Here is a 19069-nt window from a genome sequence, read left to right on the forward strand (position 1 = left end):
GCAGTTTTATATTAGTCATCCTATCGTTGTATTAAGCATTCATTTTCACTGCATATTATTTTTTAAAATCTTTTTGTACATCTGTAGTATACAAGGGTTCATTGTCACACAAAAAGTTAGTGCCCTCATACTCAAAATCTAACCTAAAGATGTACAACATGTGACATCTAGACTTTGGGGGACTGCAGCTCCAGCTAGGCCTAGTAAGCATGGCCAATGGTGAGGAAGATGGAAGTTACAAACAGTATCTTGAGAACTCTACATTCCTAATCCCAGTCTAAATTTTATCAGTGGAAAATCAGTGCAGATTAGCAAAAGGGTAGAAAGGGATGAAGTTCAACAAATTCCTATTTTATCTCAATCCCCAACGGAAACAAAGCTAACTTGTTAAGTCAAAGTAGAGTTATGTGGTTTGAGACTCTTGCTGCAACTTCCGTTATTCACCATTAGTTATGTAGGGTACAGATGCTAAGAGTTACAATCAAACATTTAGACAGACTACACTCCCTAACCTTGAACCAGTGGCTTCATGGGAATTACATTTCAGTACTGCCCATGTAGTGTGTTTCACCTCTGGGCAGTTCAAAGAGATGGAAGAGTTTGGGAGAGAAAAATAGAGTAATAGTGAGTGTAACGTTTTGTAGACAGTTATCTGCACTGACGAGGACTAAACACAGTTTACCTTTATGAACAATTCTAGAAGGAATGTCTAATGATACTTACTCTTCAAAATCCATTCAGTCCTTTCCTGTTGGCTGCTCCTATCCCACCCCTCCTGTGATGTAGAATGACAAAACTAGCACTCACTGAGAATGGTAAAATTGGCATTTGCTGGTTAAATTATGAAGGCTATTGAAAGAAATGCCCCAAATGCTAAAAACATAGAGAGCTACAAACATCTGTTGTGTAACTTTCCTTAGGATTCAGTAAACAATGTTATTGCAATAATTTAAATATGATTCTTAAACCTTACTCAAAATTACCTAGATTTAAAAAAACTGAAAGCTGTATTATTTATACTCAAAACATATTAAAACTTAACTTCTATATCCAGAAGAAATTACACACGAGACTACATTTATGGACAGATTATTTTATGTGGATTTGGAAGCTCAGTAACCTCCTCTCAGGAATCATGACATGCATGTCCTGATAACAGCCTATGGTTGATCTGTTCAACAGCTGGCTGCACCTGTATGCTACTATTAACCCTTAAGTTTAAACAGTCCCTTTCTCTAAAAAAAAAAAAAAAAACACCCCTCTAATTTAATGGAAAGAGTGTTAGCTTTTGGAAGTTGCATCCCAAAGACTCAGGGCAAGAAAGCATATAAAACATCAAGATCAGGAAACTGTTTAAGATCTACACACTTCTAGCAAAACTGGAATGATTTTATTAATGCTAGCCGCAATTATACAAACAAATACTTATCATAACCCAATTATAAGCTTTTTTCAAGGCAAGAATACTACTACTTGCAGTCATTAAAGTTGTGTAGCTGTTTTAAAGGGGGTAGCTGTGTTGGTCAGTTACAGATAAAACTAAGAGTCATGTGGCACCTGTACTAATAGTTTTATTATGGTATGACCTATGGCCTGTAATCTTCAGACACATACTCCCTACATGAGGAAGTGGGAAGTAGCTCAAGAAGGCTCATGCCACATGAAATCTATTAGCTTTTGAAGGTGCCATAGTATTGTTTTAAAAGTTATGTAAAGACTTGGTTCTTTGCATCCTTATTTATATACATCCTTATTTCCAAGAGTTTCTTTTTCTGTAGCACAAGAAGACCTACTAAATGCAACAGTTACATTCTGCTATCAGATACGTAGCACTGCTCACTACATGAAGTGGCTATAGAATGGCAGGCAAATTCTCACACTTTTACAGAAACTAAACAGTAGTTCCTGTTTTCTGTGTTCATTTAAACACAGATAATGTTTAGGGACACAGCCTCTGTCTCCTTCTGCAGGGTTGGATCTTCATACTGAACAAAGGTGGATGGAGGCATGAAAAAAGTGATTTATACTTTAAGATGTAATGCTTCTTTTGTGCACCTTGATATCTCACTCAATGCACAACAATTCTATTACTTTTAAGTCTACAGAAGCAGTATTAATGGTTCTTCATTTCTTGATTTTTGTTTAATTTATGAAAAAAAGACTTTCCATATTCATATGTGCTAATCATGATGGCACAAGCAGGAGCAATTTTTGTCAGCCTTGGAATAATACCTACAAAAAAGAAATTGTTTATGTTCAAGAGCTTAGCAGTACAGGAAAATCAGCTGAAACTATAATTAAAAATCTGAGTTAGCAACTATCAGTAAGCCATTATGTAAAGTAGTTACTTGAATTTTTGCATGACTAATAAAATAAAGATGATTTTGTTTTGGTATTTAATCTGGTAATAGTACACTACAAAACATGCTGAAGTTGCATATATAACTGATAATTGGGTTTCTGTTTTTCAGGATTTCAGCTTGAATGCTATTTCATCTGCTTTCCCTCATCTGTATTGACCTTTAGCCATCCAGAAGCAAAAATATTCTGTGACAACTTATACTGGCCTTGTGGCGGAGTAAAAGGAGTACAAGGTGTTCAAGAAGTAACATAAGAAATGAGCAAGGTTATACAGTGGTATCTCTACTTAACGAACTTAATCCGTTCTGGAACGGTGGCCGTAAGTTGAAATATTCGTAAGTAGAAGCACCATTTCCCATAGGAATGCACTGAAAACTGATTAATCCGTTCCGGCTGAAGAAAAAAATACCTTAACAACAACAACAACAACAACAACAACAACAAAAATAACACAAATAAATAAATAAATAAATAAAACACTGCAAGCCCCTGGGGCTGCAAAAAACAAAACAAATAAAAAACAAACATAACCCCACTAGGCCAATCCCACCCTGCAAAAGCCACCCCAAACAGTTTTTAAAAAGCAGCACCTTACCTCCACCACCACTGCCAGGAGGTCTACTGGGCTCCAGCTGCTGCTGCCAGGCCAGGGCTTGTCTACTGCCGCTGCAGGCTTTCCCGGGGTTTGCCGCATGTGCCGCCTTTCTCCCCTGCTACACAGCTTCTCCACCGCCATGGGAGGCTTTCCCGGGGCTCACCGCAAGCACCGCCTTTCTCCGCCACCATCCACTTCCGGGCCAGGGTTTCCGTGCTGCTGATGCAGGCTTTCCTAGGCTGGTAGACCAGCCCTACTAGGGGAAGCCCCGCCCCAGTAGGGCCAGTCTACGCAGCTTGGGAAAGCCTGTGTTGGCAGCACAGAAACCCTGGCCCATCAGTGGATGGTGACGGAGAAAGGCGGCGATTGGAGCAAGCCCCAGGAAAGTCTCCCATGGCGGTGGAGAAGCCGCGCAGCAGGGGGGAAAGGCGGCTCTTGCGGCAAACCCCGGGAAAGCCTGCGGCGGTGGTGCTGGAAGCCTGGGAGGCTGAGCCCAGCTGGGATGGTCCAGCGGCTTGCCTCCCAGCGGTGGTAGCAGCAGTGCTGGAAGCCCAGGAGGCTGAGTCTCCCTTTTCCTAACGATTGGTGTGAAAGAGCTACAAAGAAGCAGCCTCTTCGCCACCAATGGTTTGAATTTCCCACCCTTTTCCCCTGCCTTTTTCGTTCGCATCTTGAAGCTCTGGCCACAAGTAGAAGGAAAATTTTGCAGCTGGAGCTGTTTGTAAGTTGGATCGTTCGTAGGTAGGGACGTTCGTAAGTAGAGGTTCCACTGTATATGAGAGGCTGTATAGTCTTAAACTAACTTAGTCATCATTCCTACTTGAATTTCAAAAAAGATATGAATCTCATCAAAAAGATATAAAACTTTGCCATGAACAACATTCACAGTAGGGCTTTGGAGTCATGTAGGTACCATAAAAGAACATGGCAATTTTCATTTGCCAATTCTTTCACCTCAATTTTTTGTAATGATTACTCATTACACCTTTGTACCATGCTGTTTCTCCCAGTTGTCACCGCTGAAGAGGCTGATCAGCGTTACCAGGGCACTTATTGGTCCCTCAATGTCTTAAATATTAAAATAAACATTTACCAGTTTTAGACAAGGTAACCATGTTAGTCTGTGCTAGCATATCAAGTAAAAATAAAATGAAAATTAAAAAAACAAATGTGGCACCATAAAGAATAGCTGCCTTATTTGAAAGTTATAATTTACCAGTAAATAACCCAGTAAATCCATTTTCAGCCACAATTCTCTTCATTATTCTCCATAATGGTGCACTTTTTTGTGATGCTAGGTAAAAGAAAAATATTAAATACAAGTGAAAAATGTGGATGCACAAATAAATAATTCTACAACTATGTTGCCATGTGTCTGTAATGGTACATTTGGCTATACGCTATGATTTTCAGACAGCAGGACTTGAAGCCAATCTTTTGGAACATTTTTATCCTGCTGTTTTGATAAACATGAGCAGTTTTCAATAAGATGTCTATAACTTAAACTAAAATGAACCCACTTCAAAGGACACAATAAAAACAGTATTTAAATACACATCTGGAATATATTACCAAAATAAGGACTTTTCATGGCATTGTCTTACAATCAGTAGAGACAGATTGTTGTTCTTAATGGACAGAATAGAAGCTATATCAAAATCAGCTTTGTTCTGACTACTTATACTAGCATATCATAGATCGACATGATCCCTCTGTGACCTCAAAACTAATGGCTTCTAAATTATATTTTGGTCATATTTTCTATAGATGTTGCAAGCAGAAGGTGAATCTATGCTGGCAGAAGTTAGACATCGACCAACATCTAGAGTAATACCTTCTGCCCATCCCTCTTAGGCAGAGTAGAGCAATCCTCAACTCCTCAGATTCTGTGATAGACCACCTGGGTTTTCAGCAAACTCTGTAGGTATGGTCAGTGGTAAAGAATAATGGGCATAGTCACTGACCAATCAACAGAAGTCTATAAATTCCAACTCCTGTCTTAGGTTTTCAGGTGTAATAATCAACCCCCTGATATTGTACCATTGTTCTAATACTGGCTGGATGTTATACTGTATATGCTTATATAAATAGGCAATGTATTCTGCAACAGCCTTAACTGAGAATATTTCAGTAGTCTATCCATGATGTTACAAAGGTCCAGATTATTATGGTTAGATATACAGGAATGCCTTTCTTAAATATTATACTAGTTAGGGTTTCTAAGATAAAAATACGTAGCAATTTACAGATAACTTACATTGTGTGATATCAGTTTCCCAAAGTTCAGTTTGCTTGTGTGTTTTTACTACATCAAAGGGTAAAGTTAATGTAGCAGCAATCTAGGGAAAATATTTAGATTTAAATGTTACAACATCCATATACAAAGAACTACCAGCAACTTGATGGTCTTATAGGTGCCTCCTAACTCCATTATTCTATGATTCACTGTCAGGAATAAAACTAGATTTTACATGTTCACTGTCATTTGTAAGATCATGCAACTACAAATGGGTTTTAACCTTATGTACCACAGCATTGCAGCACTACAAATATTAACTTTTATTAATTTACTGAGGCTGAACTGAATATAACTGTACCTTATACATGAGAATATAAAATACTGATCTGACACAAATTTCACAGTTTTAACCAAAAGGCTGCAACTTTCCTTGTTAAACTTAGAAGACCTATTATTCATTCTGCAAAGTGAGTTTCCATGGCTGAGCAGGGATTCGAACTCAGGCCTACCGAGTCCTAGTCTGCCACTCTATCCACTACACCACACTGGGTATGCTAACAAAAGTCCTCGCATTCTTCAGGAAGGCTCTTCCCATGTCCTTTCTCAGACCAATGGTACGCTTCAAAGGTTCTGATCATAATTTTTAAATTTAAAAAATCAAAAATAATTTGTGGGTACACCAGTATCCACAGGTTCCATACCTCCAAAGTAGCATTAAGAACGTCAATATCTTCCATTAGCTTCAAACCATTGTTGAAAAACCTTTACTTACTGATTGCTTCCAGTTTCTGAGATCCACTATGTAGTTTTTTATTCAGAACAGTCTTTCTATAGATTGTATCTATTCTTCCTACTGAATTATCAAGGCAGGGGAAGAGTGTAAAATTCTATATATTCACTAGATGTATTTGGGCTTTATTTGAAGACAAACAAGATGGACCATGCTGCACCATGGAGATGCAACCAGCATTGTCCCTGCTGTTTGTGCAACATGAATCTCTGCGGAAGCCTTTATATGTAAGAGTATATGTAAAGGCAATCGACACACATGCTCTGAATAGTGATGCCTGGTCACAGAGCTATATGCATTCTTAACATTAAGACAGAGTTATTTGTTATGGTCTCATATTTGCTGGTGTTCTGTTGTGCTACTCTAAGTACTTGAGCAAAGTGATAGTATATGAGGGAATATAAGCTGGGATGGTTGTATATTTAAAGTATGTGTGAATTATTAGTGGAGCTTAAGTGCCTAAATGTATACTTAGACACCATTCATTGGATTGGTGTAGGATTTAAGCAAACCTCATGCTCTGAAACATTCTTGTTCTCTCAGCCTGGAGAGAATAGCATTCTCTCTTGAGGTGGTCTTCACATTTGCACAATATAGCAGTTATTGAATGTTCTATTAACAACAAGAAATGGGACTTACACAACCAGCTGCTGCTCCTGAAGAGAAGGTAATAAGGACTGTTGGCTCATGTATATCTGCTTCCTTGCATAATGTCTTCTTGAAGGATTCATAGTTATACCAGTACAATGCTATATGGACAAATTGCACAGGAATTATCAGTGGTCAGAAAATCTGGAATGTTATACAAACAGAATTATAATGATCCATATTCATATTTCTGTGGCATTCATTGTTAGCAAGAAAATAAAAGTTTCATTAATTGAAACAAAAACAAATAAGAACCCCCATTTATTATGTTGCATCTTCATTCATGCTGCATTGCGGAATTATTTTTTCAACAACTCAAATCCTTTGCCCTGATCACCTAGTTGACTGTGATCAAATATTCCATGACCTCTGTGTCATTTATTAACAGCAACGACAGTGAGGATTGCTTTCTTCCAAATCTAGAAGCACAGGAGGTGCAGCAAGCAAATAACTATTAGATGAACAAATTAATTTTGGCCTGTCAAACACCCAAAGTTGCACAATAGCATTGTTGATGGTCTGTTAATATAATTCCCACACTACTGCACTCTTTGCAGTTATGTACTGTAATAAAAGCCATTGTTATGTCAAATCAGACCCTAATAGTCTTCAAAGGTAAGTGAGATATTTAAGGACTGGTTTTACCGGTTTCATACCCCCAGTGAATATAGCTCAGCATTAATTCAAACTCAGGTCTCCTGAATCCTAGTTTGTCATTCTATTGACTACATCACAATTATTATTATTATTATTTATTGTATTTATACCCCGCCTATCTAGTCATTTCGACCACTCTAGGTGGCTTACAACATAAAACATAACAAGTTCAAGAAAAATTTGAACAATTGCTAACAGAAACCACATACAAAAAACATGTATACAAAATAGGAGAAAAGTGCTCTTGATATTTGACAGTTTTAGAATTAGTACCAGGTCATAAGAAGCTAGAGTGGTCGTAATGACCAGATAGGTGGGGTATAAATAAATAAATACATAAATAAATAAATACATAAATAAATAAATATTTTACAGACTTTTAAAATCTTCATTCAATGTTTCAGTCATGATGGAGAAGAATTAGCCACCACTAACTATATAATGTAATGCCCCTAACTGATCAAAACATTTCAAATGTCTTAAGTTAACTATTTGCACTTAATTTATTGTATATTCTCAGTTGATTAATTTTCAGTCAGTATGAATTTACAATAAAATATATATGTTGATACTAGAGATGGGGATATTTGCATTCATATATGAATATCTCCGCAGAGGTGGAAATAATGAGGGTTATGAACCACTCACGATTTTGCCACTGACGTGAACTCGTCGGACCTTCCTATCGCGCCATTGTCCTCAATCGATTACCCAGTCCTGGCAGGAGGCGTGATGACAAGCCTCTCTGCTAGGTCGGAGAGTGGCTAATCCACTGCGGAGAACAACATGATAGGAAGCCTCTGCGGAGCCAGCAGCAGCAGCAGCGAATCCGTGAGTGGACAGTCTTGCTTCATGGGGTCAGACCCTTGCTATTTCCACCTGTGCGGGGATATTTGTATATGAATACCCATCTCTATTTTATACACACACACATATATAAAAATCAGGTATTTTTATTGGTCAAAAATAAGTCATACCTGAAAATGGCACATCTCTAAGAACAGTAGGACCCCATCCTTTCCAGAGTGAAAGCCAGCCATTTTTGGTGATACTACTACTAATGCAGGCAAGCAATTGTTTGTAAGTCAACCGCCGAGATTGCATTCTTGTTCTAATCATTTCAACTGGACTTATTATAGTGGCTGAGCACACTACAATTGAGAGACAAAAGACAACACACTTAAATAGATCTGTTTGGAAAGTTTTTTCAATGGAATCCAAGTCAGATTTTGCTCTCTAAAAGTTTTCCACATCTGCCATTTTTAAATAAGCCATAGTTTACTGTGCTGGAAATGAGTAGCAATGAACACCAGTTTACATGTTTCTGTTCTTTATGAACTCTGAAAAGGCTCAGACACTTTTGATTCTTTTAGTTAATCATGGCTTTCTATATTACTCAAACTAGGAACTGTTTAATACTAACAGCTGCTGACGTAAAACCATTTCATAGTCCATGTTTTGAAACTGGTTTGATTTAAATTGATAATAGTCAGATTTTTTACAGTTTATTACTCCAGTAAACATGTCAGGCTACATTTGACTAAAAGTGGAAGCAAAATTCTCAATTTCTTTCTATTATATGGGAGGAAAATACACTATGGATAGGGAACATATGTTGCTCTGTAGTTATTGCTGGGCTGCTGTTTCCACCAGCCCCCATTAAGATGATGCCATGCATGCCACATTAGGAAGATATGGCAATCAGTATTAACTGAGTAAATTGAATTAGAACATCATACATTCTAATATTATATGCACAGTACATTGTAATATTTCTTGATTTACAGAAATTTTAAAAATGTGCAAGAGATTAAAATGAGTCTTTTTAAAGTGCAGTTCTGAAAGAACATGTGTACAGTTCCAAAATTCAAATCATACAGAACTTGGTTGATATGAAAAGTGAGTCATAGAGTGAAAAGTAAATTAAACAATCCAAGCTCTTCAAGAACCCTAAACCCTTATACCATTTTTTCCTTCCCCTGGCAAAGCTGTGGGTCATCTGTGCTGTCAAACTGAATGATTTAGAACAACCCTTATAGGATTATCAAGATAAGTCAGATAATTAAGTGATTTTACAAATGTCCCTCCTTCAAGTGTTTCACTGCTGAATGTGCTCCTGATGAGCCCTAGTCCATCACACTCTCCACTATACCACACTGAGTGCCCTGCCAAAGCTATTCTTTCTCCACAGAATGCTTATCAATGTTCCAAAGATGCAAATCAGTTGCTCAAGATCTGTTTCCTGGCAAGTTAATGATTTTAGATAAATTTAATGTATTTTAGATATATCAAGATCCGTTTGTAATACCAGAAAATATTCAATATGACATACATAAAGGGACTTTAATACTGAATTTACTGAATTTCTTTGAGCTTAATATACGGCCGACATCGAGAATATAGGGAACAGCAAAGATGTCGTTTATTTCCTCAGACACAAATATTTCATAAACATTTCCCTATTAAGGTCCCACAACATTTACCATTTGGTGAATGTCATGATATAGTGAATACATATAAACTCTTAGATGATTAAAATACTTTTAAAAACCTTGATGCTAATTGACCCAATTACATTTTCCCTGTTCCTTAGATTCTAGCTCTACTGTAGTAATTATGTCAGCTACATATTAAGATAAAATAAATTCAGTAAGTATGAAGATGCCTTTTCACTCTGTATGGATGCTTGCTGCTTTCTTAAAGATGGCAAGTCAAAAACTAGTCACTTCCTAGACTGCCTGTACTCCCAGTGAAAAAGAAGCTTCCTAAGGAAGTCATACTGAAAGCTCCTACTATTGAAGAGAGCTGTTTTATGCCTCTCAAGACAACCAAAGTACTCTGCCTTCAAAACAAAAAATGTTCTAGCTGTTTATTCCACTTGCTTAATTTATCTAATCTGGTTGCTTGACTGCTACTAGAAGCATAAAAAACAAGTTTAGTCACCAATGTGAAAAACTCTACACACTTAAGGTACTATTTCTTGCTTACAATGTATGCAAAAGTCAAAATAAGAGACCAGGACGTAGAAAGATGTGAATCAACTTTATTCTAATTTAAAAATACTCAATGTGTTTCAGCACACAGGCCTTCTTCAGGAGTTATATATAAAAATAAAAATAGTGTGTAAACTATAAGCTGAGCACAACTGTACCTATAACATTGCTATCATTGGATGTGCCAGCTCCTTTAGTTTGTGGTTTATAATATATGGACAGAGACTGGCAGAAGGATTACTAATTATTTGAGAGTTGACTTTTGTTGATCTAGGAACTAAAATGAATTGCATTAATAAGGGCGCTAGCTTAGCCTTGCAGTGCTGTTTCTGTGTCTACATTTTCTCTCACTAGTACTCAGTTGTTAGCTTTTTAAAATATTCTTGTTATCTCCCTCCAAATTTTGCTAGGGGTTAATTAAGGCTGTAATAGGAAAAATGAGTATCAAACTCCTCCACATCAGGGCTGTCAGATTCCTAGTTCTTAAAATTGGGGCCTAACCTGTACTTTATAAATGGCTGCTTTACAACTGAGTCTCCCCTAAAGAGCTCTGCTACTGATGAATGCAGTTTGAGCTTTGGATGGCAACTCTATCCAAATATGATTTTTCTAACCAGATCCACTTCAGGAGCAACACTCCTGGCTATGAAACATGAGAAATAAAATACAAGCTGTATAAGTATGATTAGTGTTAACTTCAATAAAAATGTATGTCACTATCTCTTCTGAAAAGGGAAGGGAAGGGGATTCAAGGAAAACAAGAAAATTGGAACTGCCCTGCTCCAGATGGGAAACCACTGTTCCGTCAAGGTGATGGCTCAGATGAGAGGGCACAAGGTAACGCTGGTGATAGGTACAGATCTGAAATGAAAGAGGTTCAGGACCCTGGACAGTACTACAAGTACCAGCCAGCTTTACAGGACTAGGATTCAGGACCATGGCTAGTAAACCTAGAGAAAAAATAAGGTTAAAGCACCAGTGGCCTAGACTGCTTGCCAAAGTTTTATAGTCTCACCAAGTGAGTATTTCTGAGAGGTCTATCACCGCACGTACTATCTCCAACTTTCTTTAAGGGTTTGCTGGTATCTTTGAGTATGTGTGTGAATGTTTAAAGAGCAAATATCTGCTTGGGAAACGCCTCCTAGGACTGTCTTGCTTGCTGGAAAAAAATAAGGTGAATTCCTCACAAACAGCAGAGATAGCATACTTCACTGGAACTTAGGGAATAGGTTGATGGCTGCAAGGCAGAAGGCGCTCCCAAAGCTGTTTTTGTTGAAAAACTCAGTCTCTCACATACATGATCATGACAGCTCACGAGCTCTATGTCACAGGAGCACCAAGCAAATCTTAAATCTAAGGAATAAGGAAAGCTAGTTACATTTGTTCTATTTCCATAGCACTATTACAATTCTTGCTACAATGAATGTAACTTTCATCAAAATTTTCTTTTAAATTGTCAAAAATAAAGTTTAACAGCAGATAAAGAGTTTACAAACTGTTTGACTCACATCTGGCTATGCCACCTGCAATAAGTGGGATGTAGTCATTATCTTCTAACTTAGAAACGAAGGCATCACGTAGTTGATCATAGCAGGTAAAATAAATTACTGTCGTTGGAACTGAAACTGCTCTAAAATAACAGAAGTATTTAATGATACTATCAATCAATCAAAATTTGTTTACTCAGTTAAGTGTCTTCCCTTAAGTTAAAATGTGTATGGAGATCCAGATGGGCACAGCTTGATGCCATAGAGAATATACTTTACATTTAAAAGATCATATACCAGGTTATGGAAAGAAATCCTGCACCAACACCCTGAAAACTCATTGTTTGTTGAGAAGGTCTGTGTTAAGCTGCACAGGTCAAGTATGTGATTGAGTATAAGGAAGCTTACTAAAGTTTTTGAACGGAGATAAAAACTAAGACAACAGTGCTTAGCAGCAGAGGAATGCATTTTTGAAAGACAGTGCTTTCTGATGCAGAGATACTGTACTTCCTCAGCACTCAAAAAAGTACAGCAGCTTGTTCAGGTATAATGTAGTTTTTCTCCATATAATGCCATGACTGTTATGCTTGTTGGTATACTAAGGGTGCTTTTGAAATAGTATTTTGTTTATTTATTTATTTATTAATAAATAAATTTATTTGCTTATTAAAAATATTTCTACCTCATATTTCTCCTAAAAAGGATTCAAGGAAGCTTGCATCATTAAAAACATAATATTAAAAGCTAAAAATAGTAAATTATTCAAAATTAAAGAAGAATTAAGGACAGTATATTAAAATGTTAGGTAAAAGCAGATTTAGAAGCAACAGAATATAAACCATCCTGTTTTACTGTCTCCTAGATAATCAAGCACTAAAGAAAAGCCTGTTTGGAGAGAAAGGTCTTTGCTTGAGAAAGGACAGTGAAGATGGGGCCAGCCTGGCCTCCTGCAGGAGGGAGTTTCAGAGTCTGGGAGCAGTGACAGAGAAGGCCCTCTTGTGTGTCCCCACCAAGCACATCTGTGAAGGAGTGGACAGAGAGAAAGGTCTCCCCTGATTATCTTAACTTCTGGGCATTAACAAACCAACTGAACTCCACTCCTTTTCACTTCCCTCAGTCTCTATCATCTGTTATTCAAAAACCTTTACAAAGTATTTCCAGGCTAATCATTGCAAAACTGAAGCAGCTAAGTGTGAACACTCATATCCTTTTAAGACAAAAACTTGAAACACCAATAATATTGTCCATTTCTTGTAACCCAGAATGATAGTGGGGCACCAAGTTATAAGAAGTAAATAAAATTTCAGTGTTTCTTCTTTGGGGGTAACATGGTTAGCTATGGAAAAGTACTGGAAGAGAAATTGGTGTTCAGGTGTACATTACTGGATCACTTATATTTGAAGATTAAGAACTCTCCGTGCTACAAAGCAGACATTTTCCTCCAATCCAAATCTGGCAGAATCACCATCTCCTTTGGTAAGATGATGCCCTGACAAGGTGATCTCCTCTGACACTTGACCCTTTCTGTCTCAATTACTGCTGAACCACAGATACCAGTGACATTTTATCTATAAGAAAAAGTAGAGAGGAGGCAAGGAGTAACAAATGGTCCCTTAGGAATTCTCACTAGAAGTTTGAAACTGGTCTGCAATAGATTGATAGGTATTCCAATTAATCTAAAGCAAATGAATTTAAAGACCCCCTCCAAAAAAGTATTGAGAATAAAAAGCGAAATATAATACTCCCTCAAATATAAGGGAATGCTCTTAAAATTGTGTCTACTATAATATATGAACATAATCCAAAATGAAGGAGCAGCGACTGAAATCCTGTTGCACAGTTCTATGAGCACAACAGTGATGATGTCAGCAGCAGGGGAAATTGCCACAGATTAAAGACTTCCTTTGGGGATTTGGTGACCACACAACTTCATCACTTTGTGTGTGAGTCAAATGCACCCCAAATTGCTCTTCATCAGTGATGATATCATCACCATTGCACATAAGGAGCTATGCAACAAAATTTCAGCCAATTTTTTTTGCTTAACTATTGTACATTAGTGTGCATGTTTGTATAGACTTAGTAAATTAAGTTATCTGTAAAGATCTATCTATGCAGTAACAGTAGTTTTTCTTATGTAAGAAAAAAGTAGTGTAACTTACAGTGATGGAGGTAGTCCACTCCACAATGCTTTAATGCCTTCTCTTTGAGCAATTTTCACAAAAGCATCCTGAAATAACCAAATATCAAAACAGGAAGGATTAGAGATTCTTCTAAATCTTATCCATTTGTTTGACAGCTATAATGTGTCTGGGTTATCCACTAAACCTGAATTGGAGACCGAGGACACATTAAAGGAGATGTTTCTCCCCACACTGTACACCTAAACTATGGAATTTCCTGTTATAAGATGTAGTATACTGTGGTTGCTAATATGAATAGTTTTAGAAAGGGCCTGGATAAACTTAGAGCAAACAGTGGTAATGATTGGGCTGGGGAACACATTTCACATTTCAGGAGCAAACTTGACAGACAGATTGACAACTGACTAGGCATCGTGCAAATAGAATATTGGACTAGACAGAGCTTTCTTTTGATCCAGTATGGCTCTTTTTATGTTCTGCCTTTTATTAAAAAAACAGTGTTATTATTTTAAAAAACACTTGCATACCAATATTGCAGTTTTCCTTCCTATCTGAATATTTTTAGTTGCTGTAAAATAAAATATTTCATGAGCCAAACACAGGAGGCTGAATGAGTCAATGGCAGATGACAGACTATACCTTACCATGAATCTTACAGTGATGCAGGTAGTCCACTCCACAATGCTTGGCATCAGTTTATACCTAGTAATGTGTACTCACATGAAGAAACAGTATGACTCTAATTTTCAGAAAACAATGCTGGCACCAGCCTTGAATTTTCAAAAATGTCCCATGTTTGCTGGTTCATATCGGCATTTATTGCTTGATACTGCACACATATCAGTGACTTGTTCAATCTGCAATATCCATACCAGATTGCGTTTCATTGTAAACTTTATGAGTATAACATTTCTGCATCCCTGAATTTGGGGAGCATTTAGACTGAATTCTGAAAAATTCAAAGCTTGCACACATTTTGGCACTTTATTTGAGAATGATAAAGGTATTGCAGCCTGGCTTTGGTTTTTACTTCCTGTTCTTGTCCATAGTTACCTTTGCAGCCGGTCCTACATTTGCTTTTAAATATATCTATTTATGTTTCAAGTGGCTTTCTATCTTGCATTTTCTTTAAATAAAGACAAGGGTCATTTCAAGGCTAGGTAGAAAAGTTCTTATTACAGTAGTGAAAATGATAAGAGTCTCTGTTTTTAACACAAACTTCAAATCGATTCACTGAGTTAATCTTGCTAGAAGTGTATAATGTTACTGGGATTTTCCTTACCTTCATGCCAGTAAAACGGCCACACGTTTTATTCCAAGTTTTGCCAGTTCCATTTTCATAGAGATAAATGTGATCCGTTAAGCCATCAGAATCCAAAAAAGACTTTCCTAATAAAAAGGTGAACAATAAATCTGAGCATTATACTGTATATCACCTATATTTCATACATTGATGTTATGCTTGCCTGTGAAACAAACCACTGAGAATGTTACAGATACCTGTGAGAAAATCTTCTGAATAGATTTAATTTCCATTCTCTTTTTATATAATTATATAGTCCAAAATCCTGCTGGGTGTGGTTTGCTCGTGCAACAGAAATAACAGCAGCAGCTGTTTGCCACTGATTAAAGGCTTCCTTTTGCCAAATCAGGGTGTACATGACTTCTTCACATTGTGTGCAAGCCATACGCACCTTAAAATCACAAAAGGAAGCCTTTAATCAGTGTAAATCTTCCACTAACAATTGGTTCTGTGCAAGCGGATTTCAATCAATTTAAAAATTCTATATATTATAATTTTAACAATGTGGTATCTTCACTTCCAAATGAAGCTCATTTTCATGTTGTAACCCCTAACAAATACAACAGTAGTAAAAGCAATTATTACTGACAATGGCTTAAAGGCTCAATCTCACACACATACTTGGACTCTTCACATTTGCATGATTAAACCACTGTACTCTTCTCTTCAACGAACACTGACACATATCAAGAAAACACATGGCAAATAGGCACCTTTCTTGATACCCCAAACTTATAGCTATATGGATTCACCTTTGAGGGATGGATTGCTTTGAGCTTGCAGTCGAACTTTGACAACATCTAGGGGTGTCACTGTGGCAAATAAAAAATACCATCATATAAAAACATTATAAATATTAGGGCTTCTTTATATTCACAAATAAATTTGTGGCTAATAATTCCATAAACAGAATGAAGCAAGAGAATGTGTGGATATTTACTAGCAGGCGAGACACAGGCTTTTGGGTTAAAACTTGGGCCACAACTTTATTGATTATTTAAACTACAGTGGGGTCTTGACTTTCAAACGGCTTGACTTGCGAACTTTTTGAGTTGCGTACCTCTCTGTCCGCAAAAATCCATTTTGACTTGCGGACGGAGACTTGAGGTACGTACCAAAAAGTTTAGAAAAAAACCGGGAAATTCGCAAGTCGAGACCCCACTGGTTGGCGGGCAGCCCGGACGCTCCTCGGCAGCCCCAGCCGGGGCTCCTGCCTCCTTGCTCCCGCGCCAGAACAGAGCTCGGCTGCGCTTGCCGCCGCCGCTCCTGCTCCTGCTCCCCGCCGCCGCCTTCTTCCGAGGGCCACCCTGCTGGACGGCTGGACGGTTGCTGGGGAGGAGCCGGGAGTGAGGCAGGAGGTCGCCGCTCAGCCCACGCGAGGAAGGGCGGCGATCCTGCCTGGCAAAGGGTGCCCGGAGGAACCGGCCCTTGCCCTCCCAGGAGCGGCGAGGAAGGATCCCCGCAGTATCCGCCCAGCCCCCGGGGGCTCCCGGCTTCCGGTGCCTCCGCCGGCCGAGCTCTGTTCCGGCGCGGGAGCAAGGAGGCGGGAGCCCCGGCTGGGGCTGCCGAGGAGTGTCCGGGGCGCAGGGCCCAGGCGCGGGAGAACACCGGCAGGCTCCACGCCATGCACGACCTGCCCTTGCGCCGAGGTCCGGGCTGCCCGCCAACCCGCCCACTTTCCTTCGGGGCTGCCGAGGGCCGCGGGAGCGGCTCAGCTTCCCCGTGCGAGGGCAGATGCTCTCCGGTGCCTCTCCTTCTCCTCCCGCCAAGGCTGCCGCCACCGCCGGGACCTGTGGGCCGCCGCCGGGACCTGTGGGCCGCCGCTGGGACCTGAGGTAATGAATGCCCTGACTGACGGCACCCCTTCCCTTCCTCAGGGTCCTGCGCCGCCCTATGGAGAGCGGATACGGATCAAATGGTTTTCAATGCATTACTATGGGAATGCAGATTTTGACCTGCGAACTTTTTGACTTGCGAACTGCCTTCCAATACGGATTAAGTTCGCAAGTCAAGAGTAGTCCCCCAGCTACAAGAGGACCTGGCCATAGTGCGATATACTTCTCAATCCAGAGTAGTTCATACCTGTGGACCATTCATAGAGCAGGTGGAGCTCCTATTTCTGAATTGTGCTGTCTATTGTACACCATGCATTCAGATGCTCTGTGGTAAGGGTATCCCCACCTTCTCAGCCCACTGAGCCTCATGTCCCTAAGTGGGCTGCTGGCCGGGAGGTCCCCCTATGGAAAACTACCTCTCATCTGATGCCCGATTGGCTCCACCTGACAGAGAGATGGCATAATTCTCACACCATGTGTTCACTGTGAACTCACCCCAACTCTTGTCTTTGCACTACCTGCCATGGTCTGGGGCTGTTTATATGCCTGAAGTCCACCAACCAAGCTGAACATTTTGGCTCAAAGACCCTCTTGTAGATCCTATAGAAAAAAGCCCATACCCAAGTCTGATAAGTGAAAACCATCCCTTCTAAACAGTTCAATACACCTAGGATCTCAGTCAGCCGCACTCAGAGGTAGGGCCCTTTCCTCAGAGCCTGGCATATACAGTGCAGAAAGCCTTGTAGAAGTGATGCCAGTAGCTTTCCTGCAAAAGCAGCAGCAAACAATCCATGGGGAGCTGGTAGGCAACAAATGAAGAACGGTTCTGTTGCCTGATCTACATGGCAGAGCTGGTCTACAAAGGAGTGGTCTATCCATGTATGCAGCATGCTGACAACACAATAAGATAAAATCTCCAAGCACATTGAGTTCACTGAGCCTCAGCCCCTTCCTTAGCCAAAGTCATCTCTAAACAATTAGCTTTGTTTTCTGTTCATCTTTTTAGTAAATGAACCGTTCCCTGTATCTACTTATAATAACTAAGCATTAATCTTAAGCATACTTACCAGGAAATAAGCCTACTGAACTCAGTCAGACTTTCTTCCAAGTAAAGAGGCATAAAAATGTAACATCATTATCTTAAAACTGAGAACATATGTATCAGAACAATACTAAGCTATTAATAGTCTGTGCTCAGTGAATTGAGATATGTTGCCTTACCCAAAACTGATGTAATAACAGCACCACAACAGGAACAGAATGCTTGCTGAGAAGTTGTGATTTTGTATAATCTACTTTCATTCTCTTCAGAACCCATCATTCACTCCTTGAGAAAAATTTTTTTAAGAAGTCAAATATACTTTCCTCTTCACAATATCAGTACACAAAGTAAAGCATTATTTAGCAGTCATAAATATTCACTAGTTTAAGATAAATAGAGAATGTTATAAAATCTGAAAATATATTTCTGGTAACCCTTACTGCAGAGTAGGTTTTATTTTATTTTTGTTAAGAAACAATTTCCAGTCACATTTCCTCTCAGGCTGTAAACACATAGAGATATATACAGTATTCTTATGATGTGCTGTATTACTTTGTTATATACTACAATTTTCTTGATCTCTCACCCCTGGACATGGCACTATGTTGTGGATGCAAGTGTCATTGGGATAAGTGCTGAAGGAGGATGGTCAAATGGCTTTCATATATACTGTACAGTATTTACTGACCGTGTTCATTTTAACTCATTCCAAATTGTGTCTTTTATATTATGGAAACAGTTACTGTCATCAGTGATGAGTTTCCTGTTACAGAGAAAGGACTACTACCAAGGAAGGAAATGAGACCTTCCCACAGAAAAAAGATCATGAAATCCAATATTTTAATGTAACAAGGTATGTTCATTCATCTTAGTCTTTCCTCACTACAGAAAACTCAACCACTTTGCGCTACAAATGGAACATGTTATGTTTTTTCTAACTTGTTTCTTAATTAATATTTTTTTAAAAAAGACTAC

General features: G+C 38.8%; 1 protein-coding gene across 1 annotated transcript; it reads right to left on the minus strand.

Annotated features, from left to right (window-relative positions):
* Positions 1-691: 691 nt before the first annotated feature.
* SLC25A40 (solute carrier family 25 member 40) lies at positions 692-18382 on the minus strand. Its single transcript, XM_020785133.3, has 10 exons — positions 18274-18382; positions 15970-16029; positions 15197-15303; positions 13933-14000; positions 11792-11913; positions 8268-8441; positions 6625-6734; positions 5214-5295; positions 4173-4250; positions 692-2232 (listed from the first exon to the last, which is right to left on the minus strand). The coding sequence occupies exons 1-10, from the start codon at positions 18371-18373 to the stop codon at positions 2114-2116; spliced, it is 1020 nt and encodes a 339-aa protein (XP_020640792.2). The 5' UTR covers positions 18374-18382; the 3' UTR covers positions 692-2113.
* Between the last annotated feature and the right edge of the window lie 687 nt (positions 18383-19069).

Source organism: Pogona vitticeps, chromosome 6 (genome assembly GCF_051106095.1).
Source record: "Pogona vitticeps strain Pit_001003342236 chromosome 6, PviZW2.1, whole genome shotgun sequence".
NCBI classification, from domain to species: Eukaryota; Metazoa; Chordata; class Lepidosauria; order Squamata; family Agamidae; genus Pogona; species Pogona vitticeps.

Bases quoted from the DNA above. Each gene is read 5' to 3' on its own strand.
- SLC25A40 (XM_020785133.3), bottom strand. From the start codon at position 18,373: ATGATGGGTTCTGAAGAGAATGAAAGTAGATTATACAAAATCACAACT. The intron at 14,001-15,196 runs GTAAGGAAAATC...TGGTTATTTCAG, and splicing joins GCCGTTTTACTGGCATGAAG to GATGCTTTTGTGAAAATTGC. The intron at 6,735-8,267 runs GTATGACTTATT...TTGTCCATATAG, and splicing joins TAGAGATGTGCCATTTTCAG to CATTGTACTGGTATAACTAT.